General features: G+C 44.8%; 1 protein-coding gene across 4 annotated transcripts in view; it reads left to right on the plus strand.

Moving 5' to 3' along the window:
• The window catches only part of STX16 (syntaxin 16), a 32,960-nt gene extending 20,874 nt beyond the window's left edge, over window positions 1–12,086 (plus strand). For all 4 annotated transcript variants that reach the window (XM_073582449.1, XM_073582450.1, XM_073582452.1 and 1 more), the window contains exons 3-8: window positions 1,809–1,949; window positions 2,021–2,183; window positions 2,456–2,547; window positions 2,790–2,933; window positions 7,990–8,070; window positions 8,906–12,086. In XM_073582449.1, coding sequence (XP_073438550.1) covers window positions 1,809–1,949; window positions 2,021–2,183; window positions 2,456–2,547; window positions 2,790–2,933; window positions 7,990–8,070; window positions 8,906–9,007 — 723 coding nt within the window. In that variant the 3' untranslated portion in view covers window positions 9,008–12,086. The remainder of the gene's footprint in view (window positions 1–1,808; window positions 1,950–2,020; window positions 2,184–2,455; window positions 2,548–2,789; window positions 2,934–7,989; window positions 8,071–8,905) is intronic.
• Window positions 12,087–17,603: the final 5,517 nt, after the last annotated feature.

Genomic DNA, 17,603 nt, shown 5'->3' on the forward strand with positions numbered 1-17,603 from the left:
AAGTAATTGGACAGATTAAATAATTGTAAATAAAATGTTCATTTCTAGTAGTTGGTTGAAAACCCTTTGTTGGCAATGACTGCCTGAAGTCGTGAACTCATGGACATCACCAGATGCTGTGTTTCCTCCTTTTTGACGCTCTGCCAGGCCTTCACTGCGGTGGTTTTCAGTTGCTGTTTGTTTGTGGGCCTTTCTGTCTGAAGTTTAGTCTTTAACAAGTGAAATGCATGCTCAATTGGGTTGAGATCAGGTGACTGACTTGGCCATTCAAGAATATTCCACTTCTTTGCTTTAATAACCTCCTAGGTTGCTTTGGCTTTATGTTTTGGGTCATTGTCCATCTGTAGTATTAAACTACGACCAGTTTGGCTGCATTTGGCTGGATCTGAGCACACAGTATGGCTCTGAATATCTCAGAATTCATTCGGCTGCTTCTGTCCTGTGTCACATCAGTAAACACTAGTGACCCAGTGCCACTGGCAGCCATGCATGCCCAAGCCATCACACTGCCTCCGCCGTGTTTTACAGATGATGTGGTATGCTTTGGGTCATGAGCTGTACCACGCCTTCGCCATACTTTTCTCTTTCCATCATTCTGGTAGAGGTTGATCTTGGTTTAATCTGTCCAAAGAATGTTCTTCCAGAACTGTGCTGGCTTTTTTAGATGTTTTTTTAGCAAAGTCCAGTCTAGCCTTTTTATTCTTGATGCTTATGAGTGGCTTGCACCGTGCAGTGAACCCTCTGTATTTACTTTCATGCAGTCTTCTCTTTATGGTAGATTTGGATATTGATACGCCTACCTCCTGGAGAGTGTTGGTCACTTGGTTGGCTGTTGTGAAGGGGTTTCTCTTCACCATGGAGACTATTCTGCGATCATCCACCACTGTTGTCTTCCGTGGGCACCCAGGTCTTTTTGCATTGATGAGTTCACCAGTGCTTTCTTTCTTTCTCAGAATGTACCAAACTAGATTTTGCCACTCCTAATGTTGTAGCAATTTCTCGGATGGATTTTTTTCTGTTTCTGCAGCTTAAGGATGGCTTGTTTCACCTGCATGGAGAGCTCCTTTGGCCGCATATTTCCTTCACAGCAAAACCTTCCAAATGCAAGCACCACACCTCAAATCAACTCCAGGCCTTTTATCTGCTTAATTGAGAATGACATAAAGAAGGGATTGCCCACACCTGTCCATGAAATAGCCTTGGAATCAATTGTCCAATTACTTTTGGTCCCTTGAAAAACAGGGTGGCACATGTTAAGGAGCTGAAACTCCTAAACCCTTCATCCAATTTTAATGTGGATACCCTCAAATGAAAGCTGAAAGTCTGAACTTCAACTGCATCTGAATTGTGTTGCTTATAATTCACTGTGGTAATGTCTAGAACCAAAATTAGAAAAATGTTGTCTCTGTCCAAATATATATGGAAATAACTGTATCTGATTCATAAAGAGCCGTGCACCGCCTCATGAATCGGGAGCTTCTGATCCAGCCCATGTCGTCAAAACCGGCGTGAACAACATCGGTCTTGATGAATCGGGACTGATAAGCTTAAAAAATCCTCCATGGCCAGTGTGAAAATTGCAAGATTACCATTTTTTTTTTTTATTAAAGATCATGATATGAAGAAAAACAGTCAATTTTTTTTGGTTTGTTCCATGTCAAGTACATGTAACACAAGTTTCCTAATAACTGCTTCCCATTAAGATCCGAACCATTTTTGTTTTTAAAGGGGTTGTACACCCTCATTAAATGATGCCATTCATGTATGACCAGTATGCTCCTAACACATTCTCACACCTTGTGCTCCAGATCCAGTATGACGTCACACGTATTAAACAAAAGATGAAGGAACTGGCCAGCCTACATGACAAGCACCTAAACCGACCTACATTAGATGACAGCACAGAGGAGGAGCACGCCATTGAAATCACCACCCAGGAGATCACGCAGGTACATGACAGGATTATCACTGGCATATACCCTTCTGTTGTCCTGTCCTTACCGGGCACATTGTCTTGTAGATGTTCCACCGGTGTCAGAGGGCAGTGCAGACCTTACAGAGCCGAGCGAGGAACTGCACAGAGCAGGAGGAGCGCGTGTTACGTAATGTGGTCTCCTCGCTGGCACAGTCTCTCCAGGACCTCTCCACTAACTTCAGACATGCCCAGTCTGATTATCTCAAAAGTAAGAGCTTCTAAGGGGATCTGAGCCTCATGTAGAGTCAGAGCATTAAGGTGCAGTCATACACTCATATAAATTGGACTAGAGATGGGAGCACAATGCAGGGACTGGCCAGCAGGTCTCCCGACCCGAGTGTTACAACTTCATAGGAATATATGAAGCTGTCACACTTGGGTTGAAAGACCCGCCAGCCAGTCACTGCATGTTGGTCTGATTTGTATGGTCATCTGCCTGCGCCTTAAGTGATTCCAGATTACCTTCTCTTTCCCCTGCAGGAATAAAGAATCGGGAAGAAAGATCAAAGCATTTCTTTGACACCTCTGTTCCTCTCATGGATGATGGAGAGGACAATACGTTATATGATAGGGTAAGAGCCATTTGAGTCACATTCAGAATTCTTTTTGAGTTATTTAAAGGGAATCTGTCACCAGGCTTCACTGTACTGTAGATATTAAATACAAGTGCTTCTCACAAAATTAGAATATCAAAAAGTTAATTTATTTCAGTTCTTCAATACAAAAAGTGAAACATATATAGAGTCGGATAGAGCTCTGGAAGTGACCCTCTGCTGATGAGTGACTTGAGATGTGTCTTCTGTTTGATGCCCAGGGTTTTACAGATGACCAGCTGGTTCTAGTGCAGCAGAATACACTAATGGTGGAGGAGCGGGAACGTGAGATCCGACAGATCGTACAGTCCATCTCTGACCTGAATGAGGTCTTCAGGGAGCTGGCGACAATGGTTGTGGAACAGGTACCTGCCAATTTTCCCTGTTGTCTTATGTTCATTCACATTGACTTTAAATTTAAAGGGGTTATGCATTACTATTAATTATTTTTTTCCTATGGGCCTAAGAACGAACAGACAAGTAGTTAGAAACTACCTGCCCTTTGTACCCGGCGCCGATCTCTGCCAGCCCAAAGCAGTCACCGCTCAGATTCTGCTGACGTCACGTTGTCAAAGCAGCGGCTTCTCATCTGTTCAGTGTTGATGGGGCATGGATGCTGACGTCCTGCTGATTGGCAGCCGGTTCTCCGCTACCTAACTGCAGGGAGCCGGATGCACTCAGCATGATGTCTGCAGTCACACCCGCCAACAGAGCAGCCCAGAAGAGGAAGAACTGCTCTGCTAAATTGGAGCAGCTAAATTGCTCTGAGCTGGTGCTGGGTAAAACAGGCTGGTAGTTATTTTATTTATTTATATAGCACCATTGATTCCATGGTGCTGTACATAAGATGTTACATACAAATTACAGGTATCACTTACAGTAAACAAACTACAATAACAGACTGATAAAGAGGGGAGAGTGGACCCTGCCCTTGCAGGCTTACTTTCTACAGGATGGTGGGGAAGGAGACAGTAGGCTGGGGGGTTGCAGCAGCTCCAGTGATGGTGAGGCGGTAGCTCCAGTAGTGGTGAGGAGACAGCAGGGATCATTGCAGGGTGTAGGCTATCCTGAAGAGGTGGGTTTTCAAGTTCCGTCTGAAGGATCCGAGTGCGGTTGATAGCCGGACATGTTGGGGCAGGGAATTCCATAGGATGGAAGATACTCAGAAGAAGTCTTGGAGGCGGTTGGGTGAGGAGTGAATAAGTGTGGAGGAGAGAAGGAGGTCTTGGGAGGACCGGAGATTACGTGGGGGAAGATATTGGGAGATTAGTTCAGAGATATAGTATATGGAGTAGACAGGTTATAGATGGCTTTGTAGGTCAGTATTAGTAATTTGAACTGGATACGCTGAGGGAATGGGAGCCAGTGAAGAGATTTGCAGAGGGGAGAAGTGGAGGAGTAGCGAGGAGAGAGATGAATTAGTCGGGCAGCAGAATTAAGGATGGACTGGAGAGGTGCAAGGGTGTTAGCAGGGAGGCCACAGAAAAGGATGTTGCAGTAGTCGAGGCGGGAGATGAGGGCATGTAGAAGCATTTTAGTAGATTGAGGGTTGTGGAAAGGACGGCTTCTGGAGATACTTTTGAGCTGGAGGAAACAGGAGGTGGAAAGAGCTTGGATGTGTGGATAGAATGATAGGGCAGAGTCAAGGGTTACCCCGAGGCAGTGGACTTCCGGTATGGGGGAAAGTTTGATGTCATTAATTGTGATAGATCAAGTAAGGAAGATCTTTGAAATGGAGGAAAGATGAGGAGTTCAGATTTGTCCACATTGAGTTTGAGGGAAGCATGAGGAGGAGGATATGGTTGATAGACACTCCGTGATTCTGGACAGCAGAGAGGTGAACTCTGGGCCAGAGAGAGAGATCTGAGTGTCGTCAGCATACAGGTGGTACTGGAATCCATGGGACTTTGAGTTGTCCCAGGCCAAGTGTATAGATTGAGAAAAGTAGGGGTCCTAGAACAGAACCTTGGGGGACTCCAACAGAGAGAGGGTGGGATGAGGAGGTAGTGTGGGAGACGCTGAATGTGCGGTTGGAAAGGTATGAGGAGATCAAGGATAGGGCGAGGTCTTTGATGTCAAAGGAGGAGAGGATCTGTAGTAGGAGGCAGTGGTCAACTGTGTCGAAAGCAGAGGACAAGTCTAGAAGGAGGAGTATAGAGTATTGTCCTTTAGCTTTGGCTGTAAGTAGGTCATTAGTAATTTTTGGTCAGGGCAGTCTCACTGGAATGATGGGGACCGAAACCAGATTGTAGATTGTCAAAGAATAAGTTAGATGGGAGGTGGGAGCAAAGTTCAGCGTGGACGTGCTGCTCCAGGAGTTTGGAAGCGAAAGGGAGCAGCGATATTGGGCGATAGCTGGACATAGCGGTTGGGTCGAGGGTTGGCTTTTTAAGAATAGACGTGAATGTGGCATGTTTTGAAAGCAGAAGAGAAGGTATCAGAAGTTAGTGATAGGTTGACGAGATGGGTTAGGGATGGGATAAGTGTGGTGGTGAGGTTGGGGAGGAGGTGGGATGGGATCTAGTGCACAAATGGTGAGGTGTGATTTGGAGAGGAGACAATTAAGCTCCCCTTCAGTAATGTTGGACGGGGAGGTTATGAGGTTTCGGCATTGGTCTGGTATATTTTAAGGGGTTGTGGTGGTTGGACAATAAAGACTTGCCTTGTTTGGTCCATCTTATTTTTCAAGTGTGTGGCAAAGTCCTCAGCAGAGATGAGGGAGGTTGGAGGGGGCAGTGGTTGGCAGAGGAGGGAGTTAATTTTGAATAACTGGGGTTGTAGGATAGGGAAGATACGAGGGTTATGAAGTAGGCCCGTTTAGCAGAGGTGAGGGCAGATTTGAAAGCGAGTGTTGCCTGTTTGAATGCAGTGAAATCATCTTGCGAATTTGTTTCCTTCCAACGTCGTTCTGCAACTCTGGACACTTGCCGCAGCTTTTTAGTGATGTTGTTGTGCCAGGGTTGTCTATTGATACATCGCACTATGCACTGAACAAGAGGGACGACCATGTCAATAGCTGATGTGAGTGCCACTGCTTTCTACAATGCTAACGTGTGGGTTTCTAGGTGTGTGAGGTTTCTGCGGGGGTGCACCTGTTACTGGACAGGGGTGACAGGTGAGGAGGACAGGGATGAGAAAGTGAGTAGGTGGTGGTCGGATAGAGGGGAGGTGGTGAAGTTAGAGAGAAGGGACGGGTGAAGACCAGGTCCAATGTATGTCCATCTGTGTGGGTGGCTGCGGAGACCACTGAGTAAGTCCAAAAGATGAAGTAATGGACAGAAGTTTGGAGGCTGTTGACTGAAGGGTATCAGTGGGGATGTTGAAGTCACCCATGATAGTGGGTATGTCAGTGGAAAGAAAGTGAAGAAGCCAGGTAGAGAATTGGTCAATAAAGGCCGTGGCCAGCCCCGGAGGTCAGTATATAACGGCCACTTGGAGGTTGGAGGGAGAGTAGATGCAGACTGAATGGACTTCAAAAGAGGGGGAGGATAAGGGAGGGTAGAGGTGGGATTAGGTTGAAGGTGCAGTTAGTGGAAAGGACAAGACCCACTCCTCCACTGTGTCTGTTGCCAGGGCGAGGCGTGTGGATGAAGTGGAGGCCGCCGTAACACAGCGCAGCAGGGGGAGGTGGTGTCAGATGGTGTCAGCCATGTTTCTTGAGGATGGCAAGATTGCGAGAGAGAAAGAGGTCATGAATCACATGAAGCTTATTGCAGATGGAGCAGGCATTCCAGAGTGCTCCAGAGAGAGGGAACAGGGGGGTAGGCATCAGAGGCACGTGTTTTACGTTGGAAAGATTGCAATAATTCATTAGGGGGCGGTAGGAGGGGTAGTAATGGGAGGTATGAGCTGTGGGGGTCCAGGATTGGGAAATATGTCGCCAGCAGTGAGGAGAAGCAGAGAAAGGGAGAGCAGGTGGGAGAAGGAGAGTGGGCGGCTTGTTTTATGTTTTATTAGGATAGATCTGAGGTTGAGGAGCAGGTCAGCAGCTGAGGGTTAGGTGGGGAGGGAAGAGGAGATGATTATTTGGTTAGGGGGGGCTGGGGTTTGGGGATAGCGAAGGAGAGTGAGGATTAGTGGAGCAAACACTGTAAGGGCATATGTAAACATGGCTAAAAGAGTAAGATGGGTTAATAGAAAAGTCAGGTCCAAGTAATAAGAAGTGCTTACTCGGCAGACATAACCAAAGGAGATAGATACTTAGTGTGTGTTACCTGACTCCTTCCGTCACTAACTGCCATTGAAATAACTGCAGCTTCTCGGTGGTTAGCTGCAGTGATGCTTTGCTGCAGGGGAGACGCGTGCCAAACCCCACACGCGTGCCCCCGTTAGGATGCTATTAAATTTATAGGACTGAGTAGAGGATCAGGTGAGCGGGATTGTGGGAGCTGGTTTGGAGTAAATTAGCAGCTATCTAGCACACCAGGGGAGGATAGATGTTCAAAGACGCTGGGCCTGGCTACATACATCTATATGCTGTAACACCTTGCACCAGATAACAACTCTAGTGACTCCCAACATGGATATACAGCAGTGAGTATTGAGTACAATGCAATAAATGAATTTAGCAAAGATTCAGCAGGCACTGTTATATTCCATTAAAGGAAATGTTGCAGGATGATAAACAGCAGATGACAGCAAGCAGAGGTTTTGTACCTATGTGAAGAGAGGAGATGGATGTTAATTCCCAGCCGTTGAAATAACTGCAGCTTCTCGATGCTTAGCGTGCCAAACCCCACACACGTGCCCCCCTTAGGATGCTCTGTTAGGCTACTTTCACACTAGCGTTTTTTTGCGCTGCGTGCACAGTCCAAACGCATACAAAAAACGCATCAAGAGTTTTGCATGTGTTTGCTTATTTTATGCGCATGCGTTTTAACCAGTTTGTTGCCATGTGAACTCTTAAAATGCATGCGTTTTTAAACGCTGACGTGCGCATGTCCATGTGCACGCCAGCGTTCCCGTAGACTGTATTGTGATTTTTTTTCTTTTGCGCATTCCGTGCGCTTTTGTGCGCATGTGTTTTTTTGACACAGGTTGGGTGCACAAAAACTGCAACATGGTGCATCCGGCGCGTCTAGGCGCACACTGGAAAAAACGCATGCACACAAAAAAGCTTACAAACGCTAGACCATGCGCACCCATGTTAAACATAGGGGCACATTGCGCATGCGCATGTACGCGCACGATGCGCTGCGCTAAAAAAACGCTAGTGTGAAACCAGCCTTAGCTACTACCTGCCTGTTTTTTTTTTTTTCTTTAAGTCCCATAGTAAAACAAAATAAATAGTCCTGGATAGCCCTATTAATGAAATGAATGATTTTTTCCAAAAGAAAACGTTTGTTCGTGATTACTTTGTATGGTGGCCTTGACACTTTTCATCTCCTTTTTTCTCCTAAGCTTGTTCTTGTTTTGTTATAGGGCACGGTTCTTGACAGGATTGACTACAATGTTGAGCAGTCCTGTGTTAAAACAGAGGAGGGGTTAAAACATTTGCAGAAGGTGAGTGTCTCTCCAGTGAGTAATACCACCTGTGTTATGTGTCCTCCCCATGTCTCCCCTCACAGTATTCTGACAACATACAATGAATAGTTTCTTCCTTTTGCTCTTTTCCTCTGTCTTGCTGTTTCACTCGAAAGTCTGTGCATCGCAGAAAGGCAGTGGATTGTATAGCACAAAACCTACCCTGTTATCCTCTGTACATACGGTGGCCAATGATTAGTGGGTGCTGCTTCTAGAGGGGTTTTCATAATTTACTGTACATTAGGGGTCTTCAGTCACTGGCTGTTGCAAGAGTACAACTCCCAGCATACCCAACAATTGCAGGAGCCATAACCTTTATATTTTTTCGATTAACATAGCTATAGGAGGATTATCATTTTTATTGACACAGTTTTATGAAACATAGGCAAGTATTAAGCCATACTTTTCCCTTTTTAATACCTATGATGGCTTCTATAGTACATTGCAACACTACTGTATTGCAATATATTCTGCTAGTCAAGAAGGGTCATGAGGCACCTAGACGTGGCGAGACTGGGGGCACCCACTTAGTTACGGTAGTCGCTATTGAGGAGTAAAACAGCCTGGGTTGGAACCATTTCCAATCCTGGGCTTCACAGCTGGCTTTGGCTATATAGTACTGTCGATATTGTGCTATGGCGGCAGAACAGCTCCTGTCCTCGAGCCATCTGTGTGCTGTAGTATGGCGGTTGACAGTAACTACATGCGATCTGCACCATTGACTGTGCAGAGCAGGAGGTGGGAGAAGCCCCCCACATGTCAGTCTGTGTATTGTTTTGTACTTCTTCTTATTCCATGTCGTTTTGTTTTGCAGGCGGAGCAGTACCAGAAGAAGAACCGCAAGATGCTCGTCATTTTAATTCTGTTTGTCCTTGTGATTGTTCTAATTGTTGTGCTCATTGGTGTGAAGTCTTAAGTAGGCCATATTCAGTTCCTTTCTGTTAGTTCGGACACTCCTGTGATTTCAGAGGGTTATTTTCTTTTTCCCTCGTGCCTTCCCATGTGTTCATCAAAATCATTATTTTATTTTCTTTTTCTTACGAGGAGATGAAGTCATTTTTAACACTGAAGGAGCTGATAGAAAAACTTAATGTCTCTTTGACTTGGTTGCTGTGATTTCTGATCATTACCGGGGTTTTCATACAATGGAGTATGGACCAAAGCAGTGATGGTGGGCAGAAATTTTGCAAAATCTGCTTGAAAAGAACACTATTGTTTGACCTGACTTCTGGAGCAGATGGAAAGAGTGCAGCCTGAGGCCTGACCTAGAGGGAGCACTGGGTAATGGGGGTGTCTAATCTGAATTACTGTGCTGTGGAGGTTTCTTTCTCAGATGTAACGGTGATCTTGGGACCCTCCTTGTTAGTGGAGACTCTGCATCTGGGTCTAGAATATAGGATCCCAAATGTGTCATGGTGGGCAGGCTCACAGTATGGCTGCCATCACTAAAAAGATACTGCAAACTGTAAAGTGTTACATCGGGCCAACTTATCCGGACCTTGTATAGTTTGTCAGAGGTGCTAGTGTCAGTGCTGCTCTGAATGTTGTGGAGTAGTGGTCTATGGGCCCCTTGGCCTAGGTGGGTTAATACTCCTGCACCCGTCCCTACCTGGCCTTTACATGAGACTTTTGTACCTGTACCAGTTGCAGAAACTGCGACTTTCATAGTCAATAGGAAACGCCGATATGTAGGAAGACCTACCTGACAGATTCCTATTAAAGGAGTATTTTCCTTTTTTCAAAGGGACCATTGGGGGGTCCCAACCCTGGGACCTCCTGATCCTGAGAAGGAAAGGGTGGCAATGCTTCTTCAGTGCAGCATTCTCTCAATAGTTTTTTTATTGTACAGTGGTCACCCAACTGTACAAGGAGCTGCAGCCTCATCTATTCACCTGAAAGGAACACCTGCTGTGTGTGTGTGGGGGGGGGGGAACTGCGAAGGGGAAACAACACTGTGGCCCCTCAGTCTCAGGATTGGTGGGGGTCCCATAGGTTAGACTTGCCAAGGATCATTCACTGATTGCATATTGTAGTGATAATCTACCAGATTTATGTCAATTATTCAAATCAATTTGCAGGACTCGGTCCTATTCCATGTCAATAATCCATGGTCACTGGAACCCTGAGAACCACCTCTTATCTGACACCATCCGTGACTCTTCTTTTGATTAGCCAGGCTGCTGTGGCATCATCCTTGTGGCATGAACACGTGATGTCGCACCAGACCGGTAGATGAAAAGAGCAGTCGTGAATATTGTCACGTAGGAGGTGGTTCCCAGGGCTGTGGTCCAGCGACCACAGACTACTGACTTGGCTGCTGGACTTGGTCTGGTGAATCAATTGGCACCAACTCTATTGTCTTATCATTTTTGTATTTTATAATTTTTGGTTCCTGTTTGTATCTAGTACTGTTTACATACATGCAGGATTTTTTTTGCAAGGGACTATTGTCATATATTTGAAATAATCTGTCACCGGATAGATTCCCTTTAAAGTGGTCTATCAGTAGGTTTCTGCTATTTAATCTGAGAACAGCATAATACAGGGCAAGAGAGCCTGATTCCAGAGATGTGTCACTCATTAGGCTGTGTTCTGTAGTTTCAGTACAATCAGTGTTTTATCAGCAGGAGATTATCCCTGCAGACTAGGTCTCATGTGCAGATCAGTCCTCCTAATCTGTGTAATCCCGCCCCCATCACTGATTAGCAGCTTGCTGACAATACACAGAGTACACAGGAAGCTGCCAATCCTTAGAGTGGTGGGGTCATACACAGCTTAACATTCTGACCACTGTTACATCTACAGCAGAGAAAACAGGGATTCTATCAAAACTGCACCAAGCAGTCCAATAAGTGATACATCACTGGAATCAGGCACTCTTGCCTTGTATTATGCTGCTCTCGGATTACATGGAGAAAAAAAACTGCTGACAGATTTTTTTTTTTTTGCTTTTTTAAAGATTATTTCATATTAACAGACTACTATAACCATTGGGTCACCCAAAAATGGTGGTTAATTAAACACACATGCCCCGATTTATCAAGTCTGGAGTTTTGCATACCGGTTTTGATGAAATGTGCGCTGAAGTAAGGTGCCACGTAATTGATGTGGCAAATCTCTCAGCTGTCGTGCCACTACAGGGACTGGAGTACATTACTATAATTCTGATGCATGTGTAACCCTCTTTCTGCTAAGCTCTGGCAAGTTTTCAAAGAATTGTTGGAGGTGGCGTAAAAAGATTAAGGTTTTGTGCAACTTCAATTAGTTGTATTCCAATATTCTGCCGCAATCAGTGGAGCCAAATTATGCAATAAATTTGCTAAACTTTTCATTATCTACTGATAAAACGTCTCCAGTCTAGATTGACCTGGTGACTCATTCACTATTTGGCACTAATGAGGAAATTAGGACGTGCCCTGGTAGCTGTCAGCCTGGCATTGAGGACTGATGCCCCCTGCCCCTGGCGTTGGTCGCCCCTTACCCTGGCGTTGGTCCCCCGACGCCTCTGCCTGCAACTTGCATTAGACTCTAGAATTAGTCAATCTTGTGACGGTTCTGACACAGTGTAAATACGATGATATTATAAGAGTTATTATTTATCGTGAGCAGGACGAGCACAGACTTGGACAGTCGTCACTTCTTTTTTTGCATTTCACTGTCGTTTTCACATCTGCTCTTTGTGGCTGCAAATCCTAAACCAAAAAATTGTGACTCCCATTTCTGGATCAGTTTGTGGCTTTACCCGTAAAGGTGGTGATGAGATGTCTGTATATTTGTAATTTATAACACTGTAAGTATTGAGGGGGTTAACAAGCCTATTTTATTGGGAAAAGCTGCTGTATGTTCCATGTAAGATAATGTACAAGAGGATGAAATAGCGGGAGTAGTGCCCTGCGGAGTGCATGTCCCTAATGTTCGCGGGATCATTTTCGGAGCCGCCTCTTTTATCATCTCGTTTATTTCTCTCATTAAACTATTGGAGTGATTGTCTACCATGTCCGCGTGTATGTTCTCTTACTTAACGTCAGTCCATGTTGCAAGGGCAGGTGCTGCTCGGCAATTTGTGGAAATCTTCAGTGTGAACAAGCACTTTGGATATTGGTGATAATGATTTGGATATTGATTAAAAGTGAAGGACATGAACACCGGTCAAGTAATGGAATCTATTTCACGCCAAGTGAACAGTTTTTCTTGATGGGGAGCTTCAGGTAGAGTTCCATGTTGACCCGTCTCCACTGCCGAAAGTGCCTATAATGGCATGATGGCTTCAGAACTGGACCCTGGAGCAATAAACGAAGATGTCTGGATTGATTAATTACATTTGCTTTGCCATTAGGCTATGTGCACACTGTGCGGATTCTGCTGCGGATCCGCAGCGTTTCTGGCCCTGCGGGTCCGCAGCAGATTTAGCTGTGTTGTACAGTACCATTGTTTTCAATGGTAAACTGAAAAACGCTGTGCACATGCTGTGGATTTTTCCGCATGGATTTGCTGCGGGTTCAAATCCGCAGCATGTCAATTCTTTCTGCGGTTTCACATCTTCTCCATTGTAGAGGTGTGAAACCGCAGGCTAATCCACAGGTAAACCGCAGGTCTTTTGACCTGAGATTTTACCAGCGGATTTTTACTAATCCGCGCTGAAAAATCTGCAGGAACAAAATCTACGTGTGCACATAGCCTTAGGTGGATTGCTGGGTGCAGAAAAGTTGACAGCAGGGTCACTATGAGAAGAGGACAAGCGGTAGGCCGCAGCATGACGGTCTGAGCAATGATCAGCTGGGAAGCCTCACGCCCTGGCATTCATGGAGAATTTACTTTGACTTGTACCATCTATCTAAACTGACTGACCAAGTCACCCCTTCATGGCATTAGTATTTTGTAAATGCATGACCTCTTAGTCGGTTATACCCTGCCACAATGAAGAAATCGGTCAGGAATGGTTATAGGAACTTGTCTCCATTTTCCCCAGCTCTCAGTCTGATCTGTCATAGGTGGGAAGTGCTGGGAAAATAAGTGAACCAGGAAGGCTGCTCCTTACAGCTTGCAGGACATAAAGAATCTGCTGTTTACAGGATGACATCACCTAATCCAGGACTCTTTCAGAGTTCTGATATTTATGCTTCAATGGGCGACAGCTTTTTTAGCAGCATAAAGAGAACCTACAGGGCATAGACTGGTAGTCTCAATTTTTAGCTGACTGATGTATTCTGTTGCGCTGTAGACCTTGACATCCATCATTGTACCTTGTTTTATTTCACTACTTCATAACAATGCACTGTGATCAAACGCATGCTGAATGAAATATTCCAGTTGCAAATGCTTATTCATTTCATAGTGGAATGTGTTTAGAACAATAAAACACAAATTATCAATGTAAATCAAAATTAATAATATCCTGTGGAGGTCTGGATACTCAAAATCAAATTACAGGCTGATCCAACTTCAGTGAAAATGCTTCAAGACAAGGAAATGATGCTCTGTAGTGTGTGGGGCCTCCAAATGCGTTTATAATCTCCCTACAACGCCTGGGCATGCTCCTGATGAGGCAGGGCATGTTCTGAGAGATCTCCAAGACCTGAATCAGTCAACTCCTGGACAGGCTGTGGTGCAATGTGGCATTGGTGGACGGAATGAGACTTGAAGTCCCAGATGTGCTCGATTGGATTCAGGTCTGGGGAACGGCAGGCTAGTCCATAGCATCAATTTCTTCATCTTTCAGGAACTGCTGATACTTCAGCCACACAAGGCCTAGCATTGTCATACATCAGAAGGAACTCAGGGCCCAGTACACCTGCATATGGTCTCACAGTGGGTCTGAGGATCTTATTCCGGTACCTAATGGCTGTCGGGGTACCCTGGATAGCACATAGAGGCCTGTCCCTCTATAGAAATGCCTCCCCACATCATTTGTGACCCACTGCCAAACCGGTCATGCTGGAAGATGTTGCAGGCACCAGAACGTTCCCACAGCGTCTCCAGACTGTCACATGTGCTCAGTGTGAACCTGCTCTCATCCATGAAGAGCTCAGGGTGCCAATGTCAAATCTGTCAGTCTTGGTGTTCTCTGGCAAATGCTAGTCGCCCTGCACAGTGTTGGTCTGTAAGCACAACACCCACTTGTGGATATTGGGCCCTCACACCACCCTCATGGAGTCTGTTTCTGACAGTTTGAGCAAACACATGGATGTTAGCGGCCTGCTAGAGGTCATTTTCAAGGCCTGTGGCACTGCTCCTGTTCCTCCTTGCACAAAGGAGGAGGTGGCGGTCCTGCTACTGAGCTGTTGCCCTCCTACAGCCCCCTCCACGTCTACTTGTGTACTGGCCTGTCACCACTCCATTATAGAGGTTGTCTTGCTAATTGCCTATCTTTTCTACCTGTTGGTTTCATTTGCACAACAGCAGGAGTAATTGATCCACAATCAGTGTTGCTTCATAACTGGACAGGATAATTTTACGGAAGTATGAGTGAGTTGGAATTATATTGTGTTGTGTAAGTGTTCACTTTATTATTTTTGAGCAGTGTATATATAGCAGCAGTTCATGAGAACTCTTGATATGTGTAAAGGTGTCAGTACAAGCGGATCCATCGTTGAGCTGAAAAAAATACCTATAATAGAGAAACTTTGTTAAAGAAAATCTGTCACTGGGTTACTGTTTCCTAATCTGAGGGGAGGGTAGCATATAATGGGGACAAAGACCCTGATTCCAGCCCTGAGTTCCTTGCGGTAGTTTAGATCATTTCATTGTTTCATCGGCTGCAGTTTTGCTTGTCTTCACAATGAGCGAACTATGCTCCTGCCATTGATTTGACAGTTTTAGGTGTACACTGGGTATAGGCAAAAGGCTTCCAGTCTGGTGGGAGACTTCATAGTCGACTCCTAAATATCGAGGACTGCATAGGTGATCATTGAGAGGACTAGCAGAGCTGCAGCAGATGAAAGTGAATTATCAAAACTACAGAAAAACCCTGTGTAGCAGTGCTGGAATCAGGGTCTCCACACCTGCTTTATTTTGCACTCATGAGAAAGGTTCAGTTTAAGGCCGGGATCACATGCGAGAAACACAGCTGCGCCTTGCATTTTAATACCCGTCACTACCGTCGGCACTCAGGAGCGGAGTGTGCGGCTCCATGTATTGCTATGCAGCCACACTCTCTCCGATCTGAGTGCAGGCGGCAGTGCAGGGTATTGACATGTGAGACTCGGCCATGTTTCTCGCATGTGTGATCCCGGCCTAAAAAGAAGGAAAGCATCGCTGAGCTCAGCAATTCTAAAACGTCTGGAAGACAAAGGGGATGACACCAGTTTTTTTTTCTATTTCTTGAAGAAGAAAAACCCATCACACAACCTGTAACAAAATCAGGAGGTGGTTGTATTGCCAAATTATACAATTAAGACGCCTTGAAGAATGCAGATGCAGAGGAAGGATTTATGTCAACAGGTGACCACTAGGGTGACCGCAAAAAATCGATGTCGGAATTTTGTCCGTCTGGACCCCACAAAACGATTCCCCTTTCCAGATATTGAGAGAGCCAAAATTTGATCTCGATCAAACGACGTTAACCCGTGCCGCTCGTCGCTCAAAGTTTGAAAAAATCCAAATTGAGGTATTTTAAGATTTAGTTATTTTGCATAGTCTGTTAGACTATAAAGAATGTGACAACAACATTGCAGAAATAGCCCTGACCAAATTTTCGAACCATTTTTGGTATTTGAATGCAGAGTTGGTGGGATTATCGTTTTTTGATCCCACCATTACAGACAATGAAAAGTTGTTAATGGCTAATAAATTGCTCAGTAGCACAGATGAACCATGAACTTTGAGCGACGAGCGGCAAGGGTTAACGTCATTTGATCGAGCTCAAATTTTGGCTCTCAATATCTGGAAAGGGGAATAGTTTTGTGGGGTCCAGACGGACAAGATTCTGACATTTTTTCCCCCCCATATGAGATCCGGTCACCCTAGTGACCACTGCTGACAGTCCTGATCTGAAGCATACCATGCCATCTGTGGCACATTGTGGCAACAGTGTTATGGCTCCCAGTGGAGCTGGGTCACTGGTCATTACCGATTTATGTGTCTATGGATAGAAGTAGCGGAATAAATACTGAAGGGTGTCAGGTGAATGGAATTCTCTAACTTGTAAAATGAAAAAAACACAATTGCTGTTTTTCAGCTGGTTCTTCCCCCCAAAAAAAAAAATTCAGAAAAAAGCGATCAAAGCATCATATGATACCCATCAAAAGTACAAGTAAATTTCCCTGTTTTTCACTACATTATATAGTGAAGTAAATGGAGTCATTCATCATTACAACCCGTCCCACAAAAATAAACCTAATATGGAGATGTCTATGAGTGAGATGGAAAAGCCATTTTAAGGCCACATTCAGTATATTTGGTCAGTATTTTACCTCAGTATGTGTAAGCCAAAACCAGAAGAGGAACAGAGGAAAAGTATAATAGAAACACGTCACCACTTCTGTATTTATCACCCACTCCTGGTTTTGGCTTACGGATACTGAGGTAAAATACTGACCCAATACTGAGGTAAAATACTGACCCAATACTGAGGTAAAAGACTGACCAAATATTCAATGTGTGCACGTGGCCTAACAGACAAAACAGGAACACGTTACCTTCAAGGATACATTCACACATTGAGCATTTGATTAGTTTTTTTTACCTCAGTATGTGTAAGCCAAAACCAGGCGTGGAACAATTGGAGGAAAAGTATAATAGAAACCCGTCACCGCTTCTGGATTTATCACCCACTCCTGGTGTTTGGCTACAAATACTGAGGTAAAATACTGAACGTGTGAACGTAGTCTTCTGCTTCTATCATGCTTTGTTTTGTTTGGAATCATTTCTAATGGTGAAATCATGGAGATTGTCATTTTCAAAATACTTTTGCGCCCAAATGTTTGTCTTCCCTCACATTTTGTACATTGATCGAGACCGTATGGCAGCCCATTATGTGGTGACATTTCAGCAGCTTCAATACCTGGTCTTCACACCGATCACTGAACACGATAGATAGAGAGGAAGTCTTGCAGCTGTAAGACGGATGCTAACATAAGACCCTGTCCACACATGCCATGTTCCTCACTGATAGGTCACAGGGTAGTATATAAAGATGGAGTTGAGAAAACCCCATTCCGTCTAATTGATCCAATCTGTATGAGTCAACCTTAGGGCTATGCTCTGTGTGTGGCTTGTGAAACTGTAGCCACTAATGCACTGTAGAAGTTATCTTTCTAGTCCAGCTCCTAGAGAACTGCAAAGACTGGATTTGCGCTACTTCCATCTTCGCATTTTTATTTCTCTTAGTTATTGAGGCCAATTTCAACGGTAGGAACTTAAAATGATTGTACTTTGTTTCTACCGGAATGTTATTAGAATGGAACGTGGAACGCACAGTCTTTCCACCTCATAATTGGTCCGCGATCAGGGGGCGGGCCTTAGTAATAACAAATGAGTAACATTTTCCAACAAGACGAAGGCGGAGCCATTGT

This window comes from Dendrobates tinctorius, unplaced genomic scaffold (genome assembly GCF_039654945.1).
Source record: "Dendrobates tinctorius isolate UK_male_01 unplaced genomic scaffold, ASM3965494v1 ptg000071l, whole genome shotgun sequence".
Lineage (NCBI taxonomy): Eukaryota > Metazoa > Chordata > Amphibia > Anura > Dendrobatidae > Dendrobates > Dendrobates tinctorius.